This window comes from Centropristis striata, chromosome 12 (genome assembly GCF_030273125.1).
Source record: "Centropristis striata isolate RG_2023a ecotype Rhode Island chromosome 12, C.striata_1.0, whole genome shotgun sequence".
In the NCBI taxonomy this organism is placed as follows: Eukaryota; Metazoa; Chordata; class Actinopteri; order Perciformes; family Serranidae; genus Centropristis; species Centropristis striata.
This window is the reverse complement of record NC_081528.1, coordinates 32,365,225-32,383,814: the sequence shown is the minus strand read 5'-3', so window position 1 is coordinate 32,383,814 and position 18,590 is coordinate 32,365,225. Positions and strand designations below refer to the sequence as shown.

The 18,590-nt window shown below is 40.1% G+C and overlaps 1 protein-coding gene across 3 annotated transcripts in view; it reads left to right on the top strand.

The window, feature by feature from the left end:
* macrod1 (mono-ADP ribosylhydrolase 1) overlaps positions 1-18,590 on the top strand; it is a 135,345-nt gene that overhangs the window by 102,880 nt on the left and 13,875 nt on the right. For all 3 annotated transcript variants that reach the window (XR_009395302.1, XM_059345606.1, XM_059345607.1), the window contains exons 6-7: positions 14,435-14,556; positions 17,447-17,477. Coding sequence is in view for 2 of the 3 variants with exons in the window: in XM_059345606.1 (XP_059201589.1) it covers positions 14,435-14,556; positions 17,447-17,477 (153 nt within the window). In the remaining variant the exon portion in view is untranslated. The remainder of the gene's footprint in view (positions 1-14,434; positions 14,557-17,446; positions 17,478-18,590) is intronic.

The following is an 18,590-nucleotide window of genomic DNA, read 5'->3' as shown; positions in this document are numbered from 1 at the left end:
GCTCCATAACACACTGTCCAACACACTCTCTCCTTCACACATAAATCCCTCACACATGCTAACATGCTCCGCTAGCTTTCCATCTCCCCATTGAGCCCCCCACCCCCACGTCTGCCCCCTCCTCGTCCTCTCCCTCTCTCTCACTCACTCTGTGTTTCAGTGTAATGTGAGCCAGCAGCCGTAACACTGGGGTGGAGAGGAGGAGGAGGAGAAGGAGGGCGGGGTGGTGTTGATGTATGGTGGAACTAAAGCAACCCTGCCGATCGATAATGTAAACAGGAGCGAAGAGAGGCGGTAAATAAGGCCGACTCCTGACAGAACTGTCTACCTCAGGTGACGGAGAGAGAGGGAAAGAGAGAGGGAGAGAGAGGAGAAGTAGGGGAGAGGGGCTGAGAGGAATATCTAATGGAGGTGGGGAGGGAGGAAGGGAGAGACAAGGATGCAGGGAATAATGGAGGGATGAGAGAGACATGGTAGGAGAGGGAGGGATGAGTGGGGTTTGAGAAAGACTAAGGACAGAGAGAATGAGGGATGGTTAAAATGGAAGAAGAGGGGAAGCGATAGGTGACAAAGGGATGGAGGAGAGGGTAATGAGGCGAGAGGAGAGGTGGGATGACTGGATGAGGTAATGGTGAAGGAGGGAGGCAGGGAGAAGAGTGACGACAAAGGACGTAGAGAGTGAAACAAAGATGGAGTGAGAGGAAGGATGAATGGAGGGGGAAAGAGGGGAAGAGATGGAGATGGAGAGGGAGGAAACAGCAGTGGTAAACAAAAAACGAGGGCAGAAACAAAGATAATTGGGTTAGCAATGAGGAGCAATTACCAATCATAGATTACAGTTCAGTTTTAGCAGAAACAGGGCCTGTGTGTGTGTGTGTGTGTGTGTGTGTGTGTGTGTGTGTGTGTGTGTGTGTGTGTGAGAGAGAGAGAGAGAGAGAGAGAGAGAGTCTGAAACAGTGTAGCAGTGACATTTAACAGATGAAACGCAGATGAATGACCACCAAGTGACCCACTGTTGAACCGCACCGCACAACACACACAGCACTGTATGCACACACATTAAAACACACACACATACGCCCGAGTTGTGAACCTGGTCACCGCTGAGTGGTGCGTTGATGCATCGACATGGCTGAGCGACTCTTGGAGAGCACATCCTCACTCTGGACTACTTGACTTACTGGAGTGGTTCAGACTGAGTGGAGAGTAAACAAACATAAACAGTCACACAGACAAACACACTGTTGTGTTATGATTACACTGTTCTCCGTCTGCGTTTGCACTGTTCTCCTCTGTGTTCCTTCATGCGTGACTGCCTGTTTCACCGCTGTAATTAAGCTCATGTGTCTGCAAGAGTTTCATCTGCAAATCCATGTTCAAATCTGTCTCTGCTGCTATTTAAAGAGACATCTGCAGCTTTCTCATACACTATAAATAAAATTGTTGCTGCTCACCACATGGTGAATCACAATAGTGATTCATCCTATAGCCAGTCCTTGGGAGCTCTTAAATTTGCAGTTTTAAATCTTCTAATAATTCTTCCTGAAAACGTCTCTTTCCAGACGAGATGTACAGTAATTGCAAATAACTTTAGTTTTGTTGACAGACCCATGTTGCACAGCTTTGTTACTGAAATTGCAATTCAAAATACCCTTTTTAAGTATCCATTACTTGCTGTTTTCCATGGATGAATTACTGAAGGGGTCTACCGGGCACAGGCCCAGGGGCCCAAAGTGTCAGTGGCTCCCCCTGGCATTCACCTGCAAAATGTCACTCAAAGAGGCTCAAACTTACCAGGAAGACACTCAAAATGACCACAAAGAGACAAAAAAAACTCCAAAGAGACCAAAACAACTACAAGAGATACAAGACCAAGACCAAAGAGACTCCAAAGAAAACTCTTAATGATGATGAAAAGGGTCCAAACTTCAAGAAAGAGACACAAAATGATCACAGAGAGACTAAAAACAACTTGGGGCAGAACAACCACACACACAAAATCTACAACAAAACTAGTTACAATAGATACAAAACAACGACAGAGACAAAATGACCACACAGAAACATGCACAAAAAGAAGCTAATCATCCACAAAGTCTGTGTGTCTTTGTAGGAGACATGGTGGGTCCTTATGCATATCTGTGCCTCGTAATCATGCTAGCTGCCATCTGACTTTGGGCAAGTCATTACACAACCTGCCTTAATGCATCAAAACAATTAGTGGCATTAAAACAAATTTGCATTATTATCCCTTTAAGTTTGACTTCCCCAGTGTAAACACTGAGTGTGTTTTCCTGCGTCTTAATTGAATCGTCTGGTGTGTGCGTTCTTATGATTAAAATTTAAAAAAAAATCGATTAAAGCTGTTGTGTCTGTGGCCTCCCACATTTTTAAAATCAGATAAGATTTGAAAATCCTCTTCTGTGCGCCAGACAGCTCACCGAGAAGACTGCAAACAGGGTCTGGCGGAGGATTAACACTTTAGCCGGAACGAGCATCAGCGGCACAGACACTGAGCTCAGATTTAGAACAAATGTGGACGGAGAGGAGAGTCAGGTGGGAGGGACGGAGTCATTAGGGTTATCGAGTGTGATCCTCCCATTACAGATTACAGATGTTTGTCTGAATTAGCCCTGTGACACCTCCAGGAGGATCATTACTGCTGAGAAACTGTAGTCATTATTCGTCACTCTCTCTCTCTCACACACACACACACACACACACACACACAGCTTACTCTTTAATTAATATCGCCTAAAAATATGGACAATTCATGAAGCGAATCCAGGAAAACATTTCAAACCTGTACATCATGTTTCATGGATATTAATAGACATCCACCACCGATTTCATGTTGTATGCAGGAAGTGATGCAGCATAAAGCTTTGATAGTCTATGCTATAGGACAATATTAGTGCTAATAGCTATGTCAAAGTATAAACAGGCTTTGATTGCACCACTTATTATTCTTTCTGTGTGGGTTCATGCACTCAGACTAAGTGATTTCTCAGGGACTGCACTCTTTTTCATCAGCGAGCAGTTTGATGAGGACTGTCACTTTACACAGACAAGTTTCTTTCACTCTACATCTGTGGACTTCAGTGTCGGCAGCACCCGTCTGTTTTTGTCACACTTTCATCCACATATTTCTGGTCTAAGGGGGGACACAGAGGCATCACAGCATATATTTTTTGATAAGTTGCCATTGGTGTAAAGCTCCTCGACTCCCGTTTTAATGATTGCAGGAGAAGTATATTCTGCTGAAAGTGCTGCTTTTTTTTTTCACAAGAGCAGGAGAGGAGCAAATATTGTGCGACCAACCCGCAGAGAATTTATCAGCCAGCTCTGCAGTTCTCTTCAGCTCTGTGCAGAGTTTTTACCGTCTTTCAGCTCCCTGTTTTGGTTTTACAGCCTTTACGGGCTTGGTTCACGCTCACTGCTCTCATCTGCGACACTTTCAAACACAGCATGCAGCAAATAAAGCTCCAAATAAACACTAGTACAAGCTGGTGAACATAGTGATTGTGAAGCATTTAGCAGATAAAGAGCCAGATATTAACCTCAAGAGCTGATAAAGATCTAAATAGCTAAAAGAAAAGAAAAATAAAGCTAAAACATGACGCCAAACAATTGCTGGTGTTTTTCTGTATCTGCCGGATGTTTAAATAGGCACCACATGTCTAACATGTTGCCGTTATCAGCATTATGAGATGAAATGATGGCAATGCTGTTGTTATAACCTGTTGCACCTGCAAATGGCTGGAATAAGTCAGTAAATGCAGCTTTAATAATTAAACTGGTTGGCTTAATGTTCATTTTAATGTTTAATGTTAATGCTAAAGAAAATACAGAATTTTGGGGTAATTTCTTTTTAGCATTTTTCCTGAAAACAAAATAATTACTTTAAAGAGTTAGTCCAAACTATATATTTGAAGGAAGTAAAACCACAACTAAAAAAAATAAACAGCAATTAAAGTAGCAGTTCGTAGGATGTATTGGCATCTAACCGTAAAGATGCAGATTGCAACCAGCTGAATAAACCTCAGCTCTCCTCTCTCAACACTGTAGAGGAACTACGGTGGCTTTTAGGGAACGTAAAAACACAAAAGACCGGTTTGTCTGTTGTGGGCTACTGTAGAATCATGGCGGTACAACATGGCGGGTTTTGTGAAAAGGATCCTCTCTCTACTAGTAATGTACCTGAGTCAGAATACATTATTAGGAAAGTGTCTGTAATGTGATGTAAACAGATGCATCTTCTCCCTGAAGTTGCTCTTATTATGTTTTTCCATTATTGTGTAATTAATTATACATACAGTACATTGACTGTGAGCCTAATGCAACATTTGAAAAAATCTTCTACTGAAATTCTTAAAACATTAATAAAGCAGTGTGTAAACATGAATAATGTAACAAAATCAAGATTATATATACAGTATCTTCCAGCTCACCAGCTGTTTCCTGCATGTTTCCCTCGTCAATCAGTTATGAAGATTGGAACGTTTCCAGCTTGCGATATCGAACCAAACAAATTAAACATAACCAGTGGCCAATGGGACTCCCTATTGGAGAGAAACGATTTTTTGTATGCTGGAAAATCAATCATAGAATCAATCAATAGAATGTTTTATTGAGTTGTATTGAATCATAGTTTTTTAACAAGATGAATGTAGTGTTGTCCGATTGTATTTAGAAAAGATGAATTACTATTATTAATTTGTATTTATTTATCTATTTATTATTATTATTGATTATTATTATTATTATTATTATTATGTATTGTTTTTATATTATTATTTTGGTATGATTATTTTTTAATTATTTATTATTATTATTATTATTATTATTATTATTATTGTTATTATTATTATTATTATTAGAAGTAGTAGTAGTATTAGTAGTAGTAGTAAGATAAGATAAGTTAAGACTTTATTTATCCCGCAGTGGGGAAATTTAGTCAGCAGCAAACATACACATGGTTGCTATATATTAGTTTTACCTGTTTTGTATTGTCAAAGGAGGTTTGGGTGGGTGGGAGCTGAGGAGGAAAATCCTAGATGAATCCTTTTTTATGTACACCTAATATTCTTTCCAATAAATGCTATGGAGAAGAAAAAAGGAGAACTGTCAAATATTACAATAACCTATTATAACAGAGCAGCTTTTGATACAAATCCTGTAACAAAGAGTCATGTGTGAAACCTGTAATATAGGTTATCAAAATGTTTGCCATTGTTCTCTTTTTTTTCAGAAGATTTAACAAAATGTGGTTTTAGATTGAAGCTTAAACAGAGTTTCCTCTTTCCCAGGAGTTTCCTCTCTTTCTGCTTTCTGTCTCAAGTGCTTTGTTATTAAGACAAAAAAAAAGTACAATAGTTTTTTTTCTTGCAGCAAGAGCTCTGTTCCCCCGTCTGGGCGTAATGAGCAGATTCTGCATCACTAACCAAATATCCTCCATTGATTGTGGTTAGCTTGCAGAATTTTTCTTGTCAATGGATACAACTACAGCAGGTTCTAACACCAAACGAGCCTTTTAACAGGTGTCGGGGAAGCGAACACATGAACACATTTCATGCTCCTGTTGTGAATTTCTGGTTTAGAAATAAGATCACCAGATCAGATTTCAAAAAGTCCCAAACACTGTTAAATCTTTCTGCCTAATGGCCTCCGATCCTCTGAGGGTTGGATTAAAGAGCTTCTTCTGCTGCCGAGTCTGAGGCTTGTTAACTGAGTGTGTGTGTGTGTGTGTGTGTGTGTGTCAGAGAGTGAGTGTGTGTGTGTGTGTGTGTGTCAGAGAGTGAGTGTGTGTGCTGTATTAATGTCCATTTTAATCTAGTTAATCATTAGGCTCATAATGTTGTTTTTTCTGTAAGGAGATAAACGTGAGTCACGGGGGGAGTGGCAAATGGAGAGACTTAAGGCAATAATACTGTTTAAATGTGAAACAGGAAGGTTCATGTTGGAGTCTTAAAGGAACAGGGAGTCTGTGTTAAAAGTTTAACTCCTTCTAGTATGGATGGGAATCACCAAAGGCATGTAACAATGTCATATTATTGCAGTTTTTAACATTCCGTGGGTGTCTGCATATTAAGTTTTGGGTTAATTTGTACGTTTTTTTAATACTTTTCATTCTGCCACTTAAAAGAATGTTTACCATGTCTGGTTGATATCATTGTTTTCAGCACAACCTCACCTATATGACCTGATCTTTTTTTCACTTTGAATTACTTGATCAACACTTTAAAAACAAAACACATAAAATAAAACACAAACAAAAAAAAACATAAAATAGGTCATAATCATGTTTTTTTTTTTACTTTAAAACCCAATCATTCTAACTGAAGAGTTTTACATGTTGCAAATATGAACACAGGGTGCAAATATAACGTATAAGAGGTAAAATGAATAACTACTTTTATATTTTTATACTTAATATATTCGGGGGGGTATGGGGGGCACCTGGGCAAGAGAACCAGGCAATGATGGTGGGAGAAGGAAGATTACACACCAGCTGCATTCAAGAACCCTTACCAGCCTTTATTTGACAGATGTTTTGGAACTGAAACTAGTTTAAAAAGTGCGTTGAGTGGTTGCTTTGAGTGGAAAACTGCTATACAAATCCAGTACATTTACCATCTCTTTCTGTCCTCAGTGGGGTGGACTAAGGCAAGGAGAGGAGGGAAGGAAAGGATTTGAGGATATACAAATTGGGAAAGGCCCCCTGTACTTCCTGTTAACATCCCCTGAATCATACAGTCATGGAAAAAAATATTAGACCACCCTTGCAAGGCAAGGCCAGTTTATTTGTATAGCACAATTCAACACAAGGTAATTCAATGTGCTTTCCATAAACATTAAAACCAGCAAGACACAATTGAAAACAGTAAAAACAGTCAATTAAAACAGGGAAATGGAAATTAAAATACAAATAACATAAAATAAGGTACAGCAGGATAAGAAAATAGATAAAAATAATAAAAAGCACAAGTCAAACATTGCGTAGTTAAAAAGTAAGGGCAGTAGGACCTACTGGTACTAAAATTTATAATAATACCAAAATCATTATCAAGAAAACCATAGGAAATGGCTAGATATGAGCTCTTAAATTAAACTCTTTTTAACTGTTTTTGTTGTTATCATTATATCTGTCCAAAGTAATGTACAATTTAACAAGAAATTGAAGAAAACAAGGGAGACGATATAGGTATTTCCTGATGGAAAAAAACTTCTCTAAATAGAGGTTAAAAATCTAGACTAGTTTTATGATGACTGGCCAGGTTTGAGGCTCTGGTTGGGCTCTTTTTGTCAGGGAAATCTATAAACGCTGCAGATCAGTCCAATTGTATCACAGCATTGCCACTTGATTCAAGTCTGTGTCAAGATTGATTTGTAGAGGGGGAAAAAAACACATTACTTCACCCCTTAAGTTTCATGTAAGATTAGTTGAAATTGATTTCTTAAAGTGTGTGTAGAGGTGGTGGTCCAGCTCGGTCTTATCACAGCGTTGGTATTCATGCTGAGAGCAACACGCTGAGCCTCATCACAACGTGTTATATCGTCGGTGTAGCCGTGCAGAGGCTGGTTAAACCTCATCAAATACCTTTCTCTCTGTTCCCACTCAGCTCCTGCTCATGACGTCCTCTGTTTTCTCTCTTTCTCCCTCCCTGCTTCAATTCATCCACTATTTATTTTATCAATCAGTCCAATTGAAGTATTTTTTTTATTTTTTGGAGACCTAGGAAGAAAAAAAAGTGTTTATTAAGAAAAACACAGTGTGAAGCATTTCAGCAGCTTCTTGACAGAAAAACATGAAAATGTTTGTGCATACATTGTTGCTGAGAGACAATAAAGGTACTTTGCACACTAGGAAAAAGGTATAGCTCTAAACATTTTTGCAGTGGTGGAATGCAACTAAGTACATTTCCTCAAGTACTGTACTTTGTTCTGTACAATTTTGAGTTACTTTACTTGAATATTTCCATTTTTATGTAACTTCATACTTCTACTGTACTGTACTGTAACAGTAGATGAAGTAGTTAAAATTAGCCCTCCCTTGAGAAAAATTTCCATGCAAAAAATTTCCAAATCAATAATAATAATCCTATAATATATATATATATATATATATATATATATATATATTAGGGTGCATCAAATTTGAATGGGAATTTTTAATTTCAAAATATCAATTTGGCTGGGATTGCATTTTGTTCCACTTAACAAAAAAATGACTTTTGCAAAGTTTTGAGGAATTCCATTGAGATTTAGGGGTGCCACCTAACACATGAACTTTGGTGAAATTTCGAAAAATTTGCAATTTTTGGTCTAATTGCCAAAAGGTTGACCTGGAAATGTTGAGTACAGTGAACTTTTATACACTAACATGTTCTATAGGGTTATCAAAGCAAAAGTTGTTTGTTTGCCCTTTGGGCAACTAGGGCATTTCCCAGAATTCAACTTTCAAGATTCTCCATTCATTTGTCCAATAGACGAAATGAATGGAAGTCAATGGGACATGTTCACATGGCCTTACCCTGAATTTTGTGCAGCAGTGATGGATGTTGGACACACATATAAAGTTTAATTGACTTTATTGCTAAACACAAGGTGCGTTACTGAGACACCCTCTCTAGTGGTTAACTTACTGGCAACTAACAGGGCCTAATGGTGAGAGCTGACACTAACTAAACTTGTGCCAGAGTCTGCTCCACTGAACAACATCACCAGGGAGAAAGAGAGAGGAAATGGAACCTGACCTCTGAACCTAGCCAGTACGTCTCCCCCCAGATATGTCTCCCCACCCGCCACCCAAGAGTAACCGTCCTATTCAGGGATTAGCTTGCATTTGCAGCAGCAATGTTTGGCTGTTGGTAGGTCATGCTCAACTGCCTGCTGCACTATATAGTAGTAGTGGACAAGGATGGTGATAGTAGTAGTGGTCTAAATGGTAAATGGATGGACTGCACTTATATAGAGATTTTATCCAAAGTGCTTTGCACTACAGATGGCGCATTCATTCATTCACCCATTCACACTAGTGCCACCTGCCACCATTGGGAGTTCATTCACTGATGAACGCAGCATCGTGGGCCTTTTGGGGTTCAGTATTGCCCAAAGATACTTTGACATGTGGCTGCCATGGTCAGGGATCGAACCACCAACATTCCACTCAGTGATTGCTCTACCAACTGAGCCACAGCCGCCTCTAGTCTATGATGTGATAGGAGTACTGGTCTGTGGTGATGTGATAGGAGTACTGGTCTGTGGTAATGTGATAGGAGTACTGGTCTGTGGTGATGTGATAGGAGTACTGGTCTGTGGTGATGTGATAGGAGTACTGGTCTGTGATGATGTGATAGGAGTACTGGTCTGTGATCATGTGATAGGAGTACTGGTCTGTGATCATGTGATAGGAGTACTGGTCTGTGATCATGTGGTAGGAGTACTGGTCTGTGATCATGTGATAGGAGTACTGGTCTGTGGTAATGTGATAGGAGTACTGGTCTGTGATCATGTGATAGGAGTACTGGTCTGTGGTGATGTGATAGGAGTACTGGTCTGTGATGATGTGATAGGAGTACTGGTCTGTGGTGATGTGATAGGAGTACTGGTCTGTGGTGATGTGATAGGAGTACTGGTCTGTGGTGATGTGATAGGAGTACTGGTCTGTGATCATGTGGTAGGAGTACTGGTCTGTGGTGATGTGATAGGAGTACTGGTCTGTGATCATGTGGTAGGAGTACTGGTCTGTGGTAATGTGATAGGAGTCCTGGTCTGTGATGATGTGATAGGAGTACTGGTCTGTGGTGATGTGATAGGAGTACTGGTCTGTGATCATGTGATAGGAGTACTGGTCTGTGGTGATGTGATAGGAGTACTGGTCTGTGATCATGTGATAGGAGTACTGGTCTGTGGTGATGTGATAGGAGTACTGGTCTGTGGTGATGTGATAGGAGTACTGGTCTGTGATCATGTGGTAGGAGTACTGGTCTGTGATGATGTGATAGGAGTACTGGTCTGTGATGATGTGATAGGAGTACTGGTCTGTGGTGATGTGATAGGAGTACTGGTCTGTGGTGATGTGATAGGAGTACTGGTCTGTGATGATGTGATAGGAGTACTGGTCTGTGATCATGTGATAGGAGTACTGGTCTGTGGTGATGTGATAGGAGTACTGGTCTGTGATCATGTGATAGGAGTACTGGTCTGTGATGATGTGATAGGAGTACTGGTCTGTGGTAATGTGATAGGAGTACTGGTCTGTGATCATGTGATAGGGGTACTGGTCTGTGATGATGTGGTAGGAGTACTGGTCTGTGGTGATGTGATAGGAGTACTGGTCTGTGGTGATGTGATAGGAGTACTGGTCTGTGATCATGTGATAGGAGTACTGGTCTGTGGTGATGTGATAGGAGTACTGGTCTGTGGTGATGTGATAGGAGTACTGGTCTGTGGTAATGTGATAGGAGTACTGGTCTGTGGTGATGTGATAGGAGTACTGGTCTGTGGTGATGTGATAGGAGTACTGGTCTGTGATGATGTGATAGGAGTACTGGTCTGTGGTGATGTGATAGGAGTACTGGTCTGTGGTGATGTGATAGGAGTACTGGTCTGTGATCATGTGGTAGGAGTACTGGTCTGTGGTGATGTGATAGGAGTACTGGTCTGTGATCATGTGGTAGGAGTACTGGTCTGTGGTAATGTGATAGGAGTCCTGGTCTGTGATGATGTGATAGGAGTACTGGTCTGTGGTGATGTGATAGGAGTACTGGTCTGTGATCATGTGATAGGAGTACTGGTCTGTGGTGATGTGATAGGAGTACTGGTCTGTGATCATGTGATAGGAGTACTGGTCTGTGGTGATGTGATAGGAGTACTGGTCTGTGGTGATGTGATAGGAGTACTGGTCTGTGATCATGTGGTAGGAGTACTGGTCTGTGATGATGTGATAGGAGTACTGGTCTGTGATGATGTGATAGGAGTACTGGTCTGTGGTGATGTGATAGGAGTACTGGTCTGTGGTGATGTGATAGGAGTACTGGTCTGTGATGATGTGATAGGAGTACTGGTCTGTGATCATGTGATAGGAGTACTGGTCTGTGGTGATGTGATAGGAGTACTGGTCTGTGATCATGTGATAGGAGTACTGGTCTGTGATGATGTGATAGGAGTACTGGTCTGTGGTAATGTGATAGGAGTACTGGTCTGTGATCATGTGATAGGAGTACTGGTCTGTGATGATGTGGTAGGAGTACTGGTCTGTGGTGATGTGATAGGAGTACTGGTCTGTGGTGATGTGATAGGAGTACTGGTCTGTGATCATGTGATAGGAGTACTGGTCTGTGGTGATGTGATAGGAGTACTGGTCTGTGGTAATGTGATAGGAGTACTGGTCTGTGGTGATGTGATAGGAGTACTGGTCTGTGGTAATGTGATAGGAGTACTGGTCTGTGATCATGTGATAGGAGTACTGGTCTGTGGTGATGTGATAGGAGTACTGGTCTGTGATCATGTGATAGGAGTACTGGTCTGTGGTGATGTGATAGGAGTACTGGTCTGTGATCATGTGATAGGAGTACTGGTCTGTGGTGATGTGATAGGAGTACTGGTCTGTGATCATGTGGTAGGAGTACTGGTCTGTGATGATGTGATAGGAGTACTGGTCTGTGATGATGTGGTAGGAGTACTGGTCTGTGATCATGTGATAGGAGTACTGGTCTGTGATCATGTGGTAGGAGTACTGGTCTGTGGTGATGTGATAGGAGTACTGGTCTGTGATCATGTGGTAGGAGTACTGGTCTGTGATCATGTGATAGGAGTACTGGTCTGTGATCATGTGGTAGGAGTACTGGTCTGTGATGATGTGATAGGAGTACTGGTCTGTGATGATGTGATAGGAGTACTGGTCTGTGATGATGTGATAGGAGTACTGGTCTGTGGTGATGTGATAGGAGTACTGGTCTGTGGTGATGTGATAGGAGTACTGGTCTGTGGTGATGTGATAGGAGTACTGGTCTATGGTTATGTGATAGGAGTACTGGTCTGTGGTGATGTGATAGGAGTACTGGTCTGTGGTGATGTGATAGGAGTACTGGTCTGTGATGATGTGATAGGAGTACTGGTCTGTGGTGATGTGATAGGAGTACTGGTCTGTGGTGATGTGATAGGAGTACTGGTCTGTGGTGATGTGATAGGAGTACTGGTCTGTGGTAATGTGATAGGAGTACTGGTCTGTGATCATGTGATAGGAGTACTGGTCTGTGGTGATGTGATAGGAGTACTGGTCTGTGATCATGTGATAGGAGTACTGGTCTGTGGTGATGTGATAGGAGTACTGGTCTGTGATCATGTGATAGGAGTACTGGTCTGTGGTGATGTGATAGGAGTACTGGTCTGTGGTGATGTGATAGGAGTACAGGTCTATAGTGATGGCAATAGTAGTAGTGGCCTATGGTCATGTGATAGTAGATACTCAAATTTTAACTGTATATAGTCTAAATACCTATAAATATGACTTAAATTACTTATGATAAATAAGTATACAAAGACACAACTACAGATATGATGGTAATATGTAATAATACATACCCAACACAGAAAGATCACCTCAAACAGAAAGATTACCTCAGTTTTCTTGAGCTCTAGTATTGTTTACCTCAGATCTCCATGGCAACCATTGAGCACTGTTAACCACTTTATCCAACAAAAGCAGGTGTGTGGTGGCACCCCTAAATCATCATGTACTGGGAAAATATTTTGCATGTGTCGTTTCTACATATATTGGAACACTTTTAGCACCCAGCCATATCAAAATTCAAGAATTGTGTTTTTTGATGCACCCTAATATATATATATATATATATATATATATATATATATATATATATATATAAAATCTGAATGGGGCCGTTCTGCATAACTAACTCTCACATGCAGGACTTTCACATAATTTCACATCATGGTATGAGTACTTTCACTTAAGTAAGGGATCTGAATTCTGTTTCCACCACTGTATTTATGTGTAAATAATTTAAAATCAGAGAGACATGATGTGTCCTCTGGCAGCCATATTGGAGGTCATTAGCTCTTGGCAACAGTGCCGACTTATAATACTGTTTGGTCGACTACATTGCAGTTTAATTTGTTTAAAAATCAAACACCATCATATCTAAATTTCATTTTTCTAACTATTGACTTTAGAATCAACGACAAACGGACACAAGATTTTTACAGGTGTCTCAATGTTTCCTGTCCAGTTATATATTTTAAAAAGACTTGCGTGCAGCATGTAAAACAGTGACAGACGTGCCTTAATGGCTTCCCAGGCGTGCATTAAATGCTATTACTATTCTGTATATGGGAGATAAAACAGGGAGCAGTTTACTGAAAGCTGAGTGCATGTCCTCTGCAACCTGGTTACAGTCCTCTGAATGGCGGTTAAAACTAAAGACGAATTCAGTCTGTTATGAGGCGAAGCATTTCTGAGTGAAAAAACAATAAGAGTGTGACCTGCTGGATTCATGTGAGGGTTTCTGTTTGTATACAGGGGCTGTAGTATGAAGCAGGATTTGGAGTTAGCGAGGTTTCTTCAGGGCTAAGTCTCTGGATTTTCAGGGATACATGTATGTGCCATGGTAAGCCATACAACAAGCTCCGGAGCAGGCAATGTTAAAGGTAACAGATCAATGTGGATAAAGCACCGCCTACTGACCAGTTATTTCTCTTGGAAAATGACATTCCTAGAGATCCCGTCTAGCTCAGTGTGCAGATCGTAAGACGGTGTCTTAAAGGAGAAGGAGCGTTCAAATAACAACAAAGCCCTTTGGCTTTTCTCAATGATTTTTTTTCTATGAGATTTATAGATTCTCAGAGACAGGCTTCTCTGTGTCAGCCTTGTTCTTGATTTAACAGCGAGTCTGCTTACCACTTTTAATTATGTCTTATATTTATTTTTCATTTGCTCCAAAGTGCGTTTCACACCTCTGAGGCTGCAGCTGAAAGAATAACAGGCTAAAATTGTTATACATGCGAGATAACTCTGACATGATGTGAACGCAGCATTAATCAAACCAAAAGTCACAGTTTCACAATTAATTTAACGGATACTATATTTGTAATGAGAATAAGCAAAGTTGGACATTTTAGTGTTCGTTAGTGCCATAGATGTTCGGGAAACAGATATTCATTCAGACTTTTCATGTCAACACCAAGGCTACATTTTCCTGATTTAAATTATTTAATTGTTCTAGAAATTTTTTTTATCAAAGTGAGACCATATTTGACATGCCTGACTTAATAAACACTGAATAAATGTGGCATTTGACTGGGGAGATTAAACTCAGCATATATTTCACTTATATTTTACTTCTATTTTCGTATCAGTCACACTGCGGCAAGAAGTGTTTCATCTTCTCATCTCTCGCCATCTCTGCAGATGTGATCCACACCGTGGGGCCGATCGCACATGGAGGAGTGGGAGAGGAGGAGAAGAAAGCCTTGAGGTCGTGCTACGAGAACAGCCTGATAACAGCCACCAAAAACGAGGCACGCACTGTGGTAAGGAAGGGAGAGGGTGAGAAGAAGGGATGATGGAAGCTGGGAGAAACGGGAAGGAAGAAAGGGAAGATGAAGGGATGAATAGTTGTTGTTTGTTGTGGTGGAGAGAACCTGAGAGATTAGATCAAAACACAGAGGTTAAAGGAAGAGAAAAGACTGGGACACACGAAGTATAAAAGGAGCAAAAAAGACAGACATGAAGGTCTTTTCATGACCGTGTGAAAATATTACAGACAGAAGATGATTTTTTTCAAAGGAAACTACATTTAAGCTGAGATAGATGGAAAAAGGAAGCCAAAGCTGCAGGTAGCAGCGTAGAGTTGTGAGAAGGTTTTTATGAAACACACCTGACGGGAGGTTTCACAACAGAACGGGGTGTTAAAGTCATCAAAGCGACATGAAAATAAAGTCAGAGGTACAGTGGAAGAAAGAAAAAAGCTGTGCACTGTAGTTTTATTCCCCAAGAGTAGAATAGAAACAGCCTCTGCAAACCGTTTGTTTTTTAACTTTAGCAGTTACAGCATTTATATTTTTTCCTTTTCTATTACATGACCAGAATTTACATTTGGTTTCCCTACATTCAAACTGTGCATATCACAATTTAATGCTGAAGACAGGTGAAATTTTATGGTATAGCTGAAAAATTCACAAATCTTCCTTACAGGGCTTTATTGACACTGTTCGACTCTCCTCCTCCTCCACAGTGCGACCTTACTTCGACCAGGCAGCGGTGTTGTGTGCTTCACGTTAAACCCTTAAAGCGTTTCGTTATTAGTTCACTTCCCTTGACTTTTATGTTTACCTTTCGCCTTGAGGAACCTGTGAGTCGTGTCTTTTCTCGCCCTGAGTTGCCAACTCCGCAATCTGGTCAAACTAAGAGATCTGGAGACACAGAGAGCATCCTGGCAGCTGCTCGTACCGCAGTATCTGACAGCAGGCTGAGAATCTGCCAGATTTGATATACTTTGAAGTTTTACTGGCTCCTTTTCTCAACTCAGAACCAGCGCTGTGCTGTGAACCTGCCTGACATGGTTCTCAATGACTTCAAGTATTGTAATGCCCAAGATTTTTTATATCAAAATCTATTTTGGGAACTTGACATCTTTCAGCTATATGGATTTGATGTATTTACACTCAGTAATTACCCCACCGTTTAACAGTTTTCAGTGCTATTGGCATAGCTTGTCTTTCCTGAGCAGTTTTTAAATTACCCACTGACTCACAAGGGATTCACAGGGAACGATGCATGCACTAAAATGTTACTGTTTGTAATTTTATCTAATTGATAAAAGGCTCCTCATCTCTGCTGGCTGTCCTGCAGCCGTATCAGAGGTGTGTCAAATTACTGCAAATGCAAACAAAACACTTAATGCTTCTACTTCATACAAAAGCTGGCAAGAAAACTGATCAGGAGAGAAAAAGGTGATAAAGGAGGGATGGGGGGTAGCTAGTAAACGTTTATATGGTTTTTTGATCGGTGCAGCTGTTGCAACTGCTACAACCCCGATTCCAAAAAAATGGGATGTTGTCCTGGATTTCAATAAAACAGAAGGTGATGATTTTCTTTCCCTTTCAGACATATATCCACCTGAAAACTGTACGGATACCATGTATTTAACCTCTTAAAAGCCCACCTGTCTGCCAATATGTAACGGTAGGGTAGAGTTTTGAACTTATATAGTTTCTGTTGTGTTTTAGCCACATGCTAAGGAAGCACAAGTGCAGAAACTAGAAGATATAACAAATGATGCCTCATACATGCATTTTGGCCTCACAATTCTTCTTTTTTTGTCTTATCCTAACCCGTCCTGTACTCCTAAACCTGACCTGGCAGTTGGGTGCAAGAGGTTCAAAGTGATGAACTTTTGAATGCATCTGAATTTGATGCTTTCTGTTTTTATTTACATTTTACACTGCATCCAAACTTCTTTCAACAATAGGAGACAAAATTCACAGTCCTCATTCTGTGTAAAAATGCATTATAAGGTCTCCAGACTCCAACTGCCTGAAATATAAAAATCAAATGAGCATCTTCCAAAAATTACAGTCTTGTAGTAACAAATTGCCTCTTTGTGTTTCTCTCGACTGTGCTCCCTTGCTGAGATGTGTCCGAGGGATATTACCAAAAAGAGGAAATTTGGCACTAAATAGATGATGAAAAACACAAAAGAGATCGTTTTGTGGGTCAGGAAAAATAATTATGGGGTGCTTTCAATATATATATATATATATATATATATATATATATATATATACACATGTGAGGGTTATTTTTAAAAGATATATTTGGAGACACTTCATAGCTTTATTATACAGTGAGAGGAGAGAGACAGCAGGGAATAAGGCAGAGAGGCTTGGTCCCCTACACGATTAAAAAACAACAAAAAAATAAAAAAAAGGGTTCAAACTGGAGACTTTGTGGCTCATGGTCGGCATCTAAAACCTGGAGAGAATTATTTCAAGACATTACCTGGGCAAAAAAAAGTCCTTTAAAGGCACTCAACTGCCAAACACAGCTGGCTTTTACTGTGGAATAGCTGTAGTGAGCCGTAAGATGAAGAGCTGCAGGTGAGAGGCTCTTACCGCCGTTTCTGAGAACCAACACATTGTCAGTCAGTGTGAACAACTGCTTTCACAAGTCTGTCCTGTTGAATGGAAAACTGAAGGTGGGCGCTCACAGCACGATAAAAAAGAGGAAATCATTCTTTCAGTTTCTAAGTTTTTCTATTGTGTTTTTCATTTTGAGCGCAACTCTGTCATCTGTGCAGCGGAAACCACACTTGCTGTTACCAATTCAGTCAGGACTGAAATGTGCATGCACGATAAAAGCTGGCTGTTATGTGATTAGCAACAGATTGTAACTGCTTTGTTTGTCGTTTCTTCTCTACAGGCTTTCCCCTGCATCTCCACTGGAATCTACGGTAAGTTTTTGTGTTAAAAGTAGAACAAATGCATGACAATTTCATTTGATCTGGTTGTGTTTTGTGTGTCTGAATGTAGAAGATTATCATTCCTCCAAAAGAAAAAAAGAAAATTGGTGTACAGGTGTCATCAATCCTTAAAATTGAACTTTAATTTCAATTTTAATGTTTTATGTAACCATCTTTTGACATTTTATAGCTAAAGTAAATGTTGTTATTTATACAGCAGTCCTTGATAATAGAGCGATAATAGAGAGAGAAAGATAAAATTAATTTTTGAAAGAAATAAAAAGTCAGTAAAAAATAAAAACACTCAGTAAGTGAAAGAAAAGGTCTGTTTTTCTTTGGTATTGGAAAAAAGACAGAGCAGATTAAATTATAGCTTTGCCATATGGTTATGCTTGTTGAACAAGTGTATTGATAAATTATTGGCTTTTTATTCCCAAAGGTTTTATTGTACGATCTCAGGCCCAGAACAAGAGCAAACGAGATGCTGCAGTGATAATAAATTCCAGAAAAACATTACAAATTAGCTATAAAAGAATCACTAACAGTCTATTACCACTCCGGTCTTTAATGATTAATTTAATACCGGGTGACAGTACCCATCACTATCTTTGATAGTAAGTCACCTCTTGACAATTTCTTTACAAAAATGTAAAAAAGCGTATTTGCAGTAATGTGTGTATGTGTGTGTGTGTGTGTGTGTGCGCGCGCGTGTGCGTGTGCGTGTAATTTTAAGTGTTTATGTGTTGCTTATACTCAAAATGATGATTCTTTGACTGAGAGGGAAAAAAATCAATTTCCATCTAACAACAACGACAACAACAACAATATATCTGTGTTTATGTGCTGCACACACTGACTGTGTTTTCCATCACATGCTTGTTTCCAGTATCAGTCTTTCTGTTTAACTGGAGTGCTGAGCCACCCGGCGCCACTTGTCACATTATCTCCTGCAGCCCAGAGGTGGTTCTCAGATTAAGGTCTTGGATTAAGACTGGCAGATTAAGATAGATTAGGCCGGAGATTGTGTCAGATTGACTGTAATCCCCCTTGGCACTGGCAGGAGAGAGAGTTAAGGACAGTGTTTAAACACTCCCCGGGGTGGGT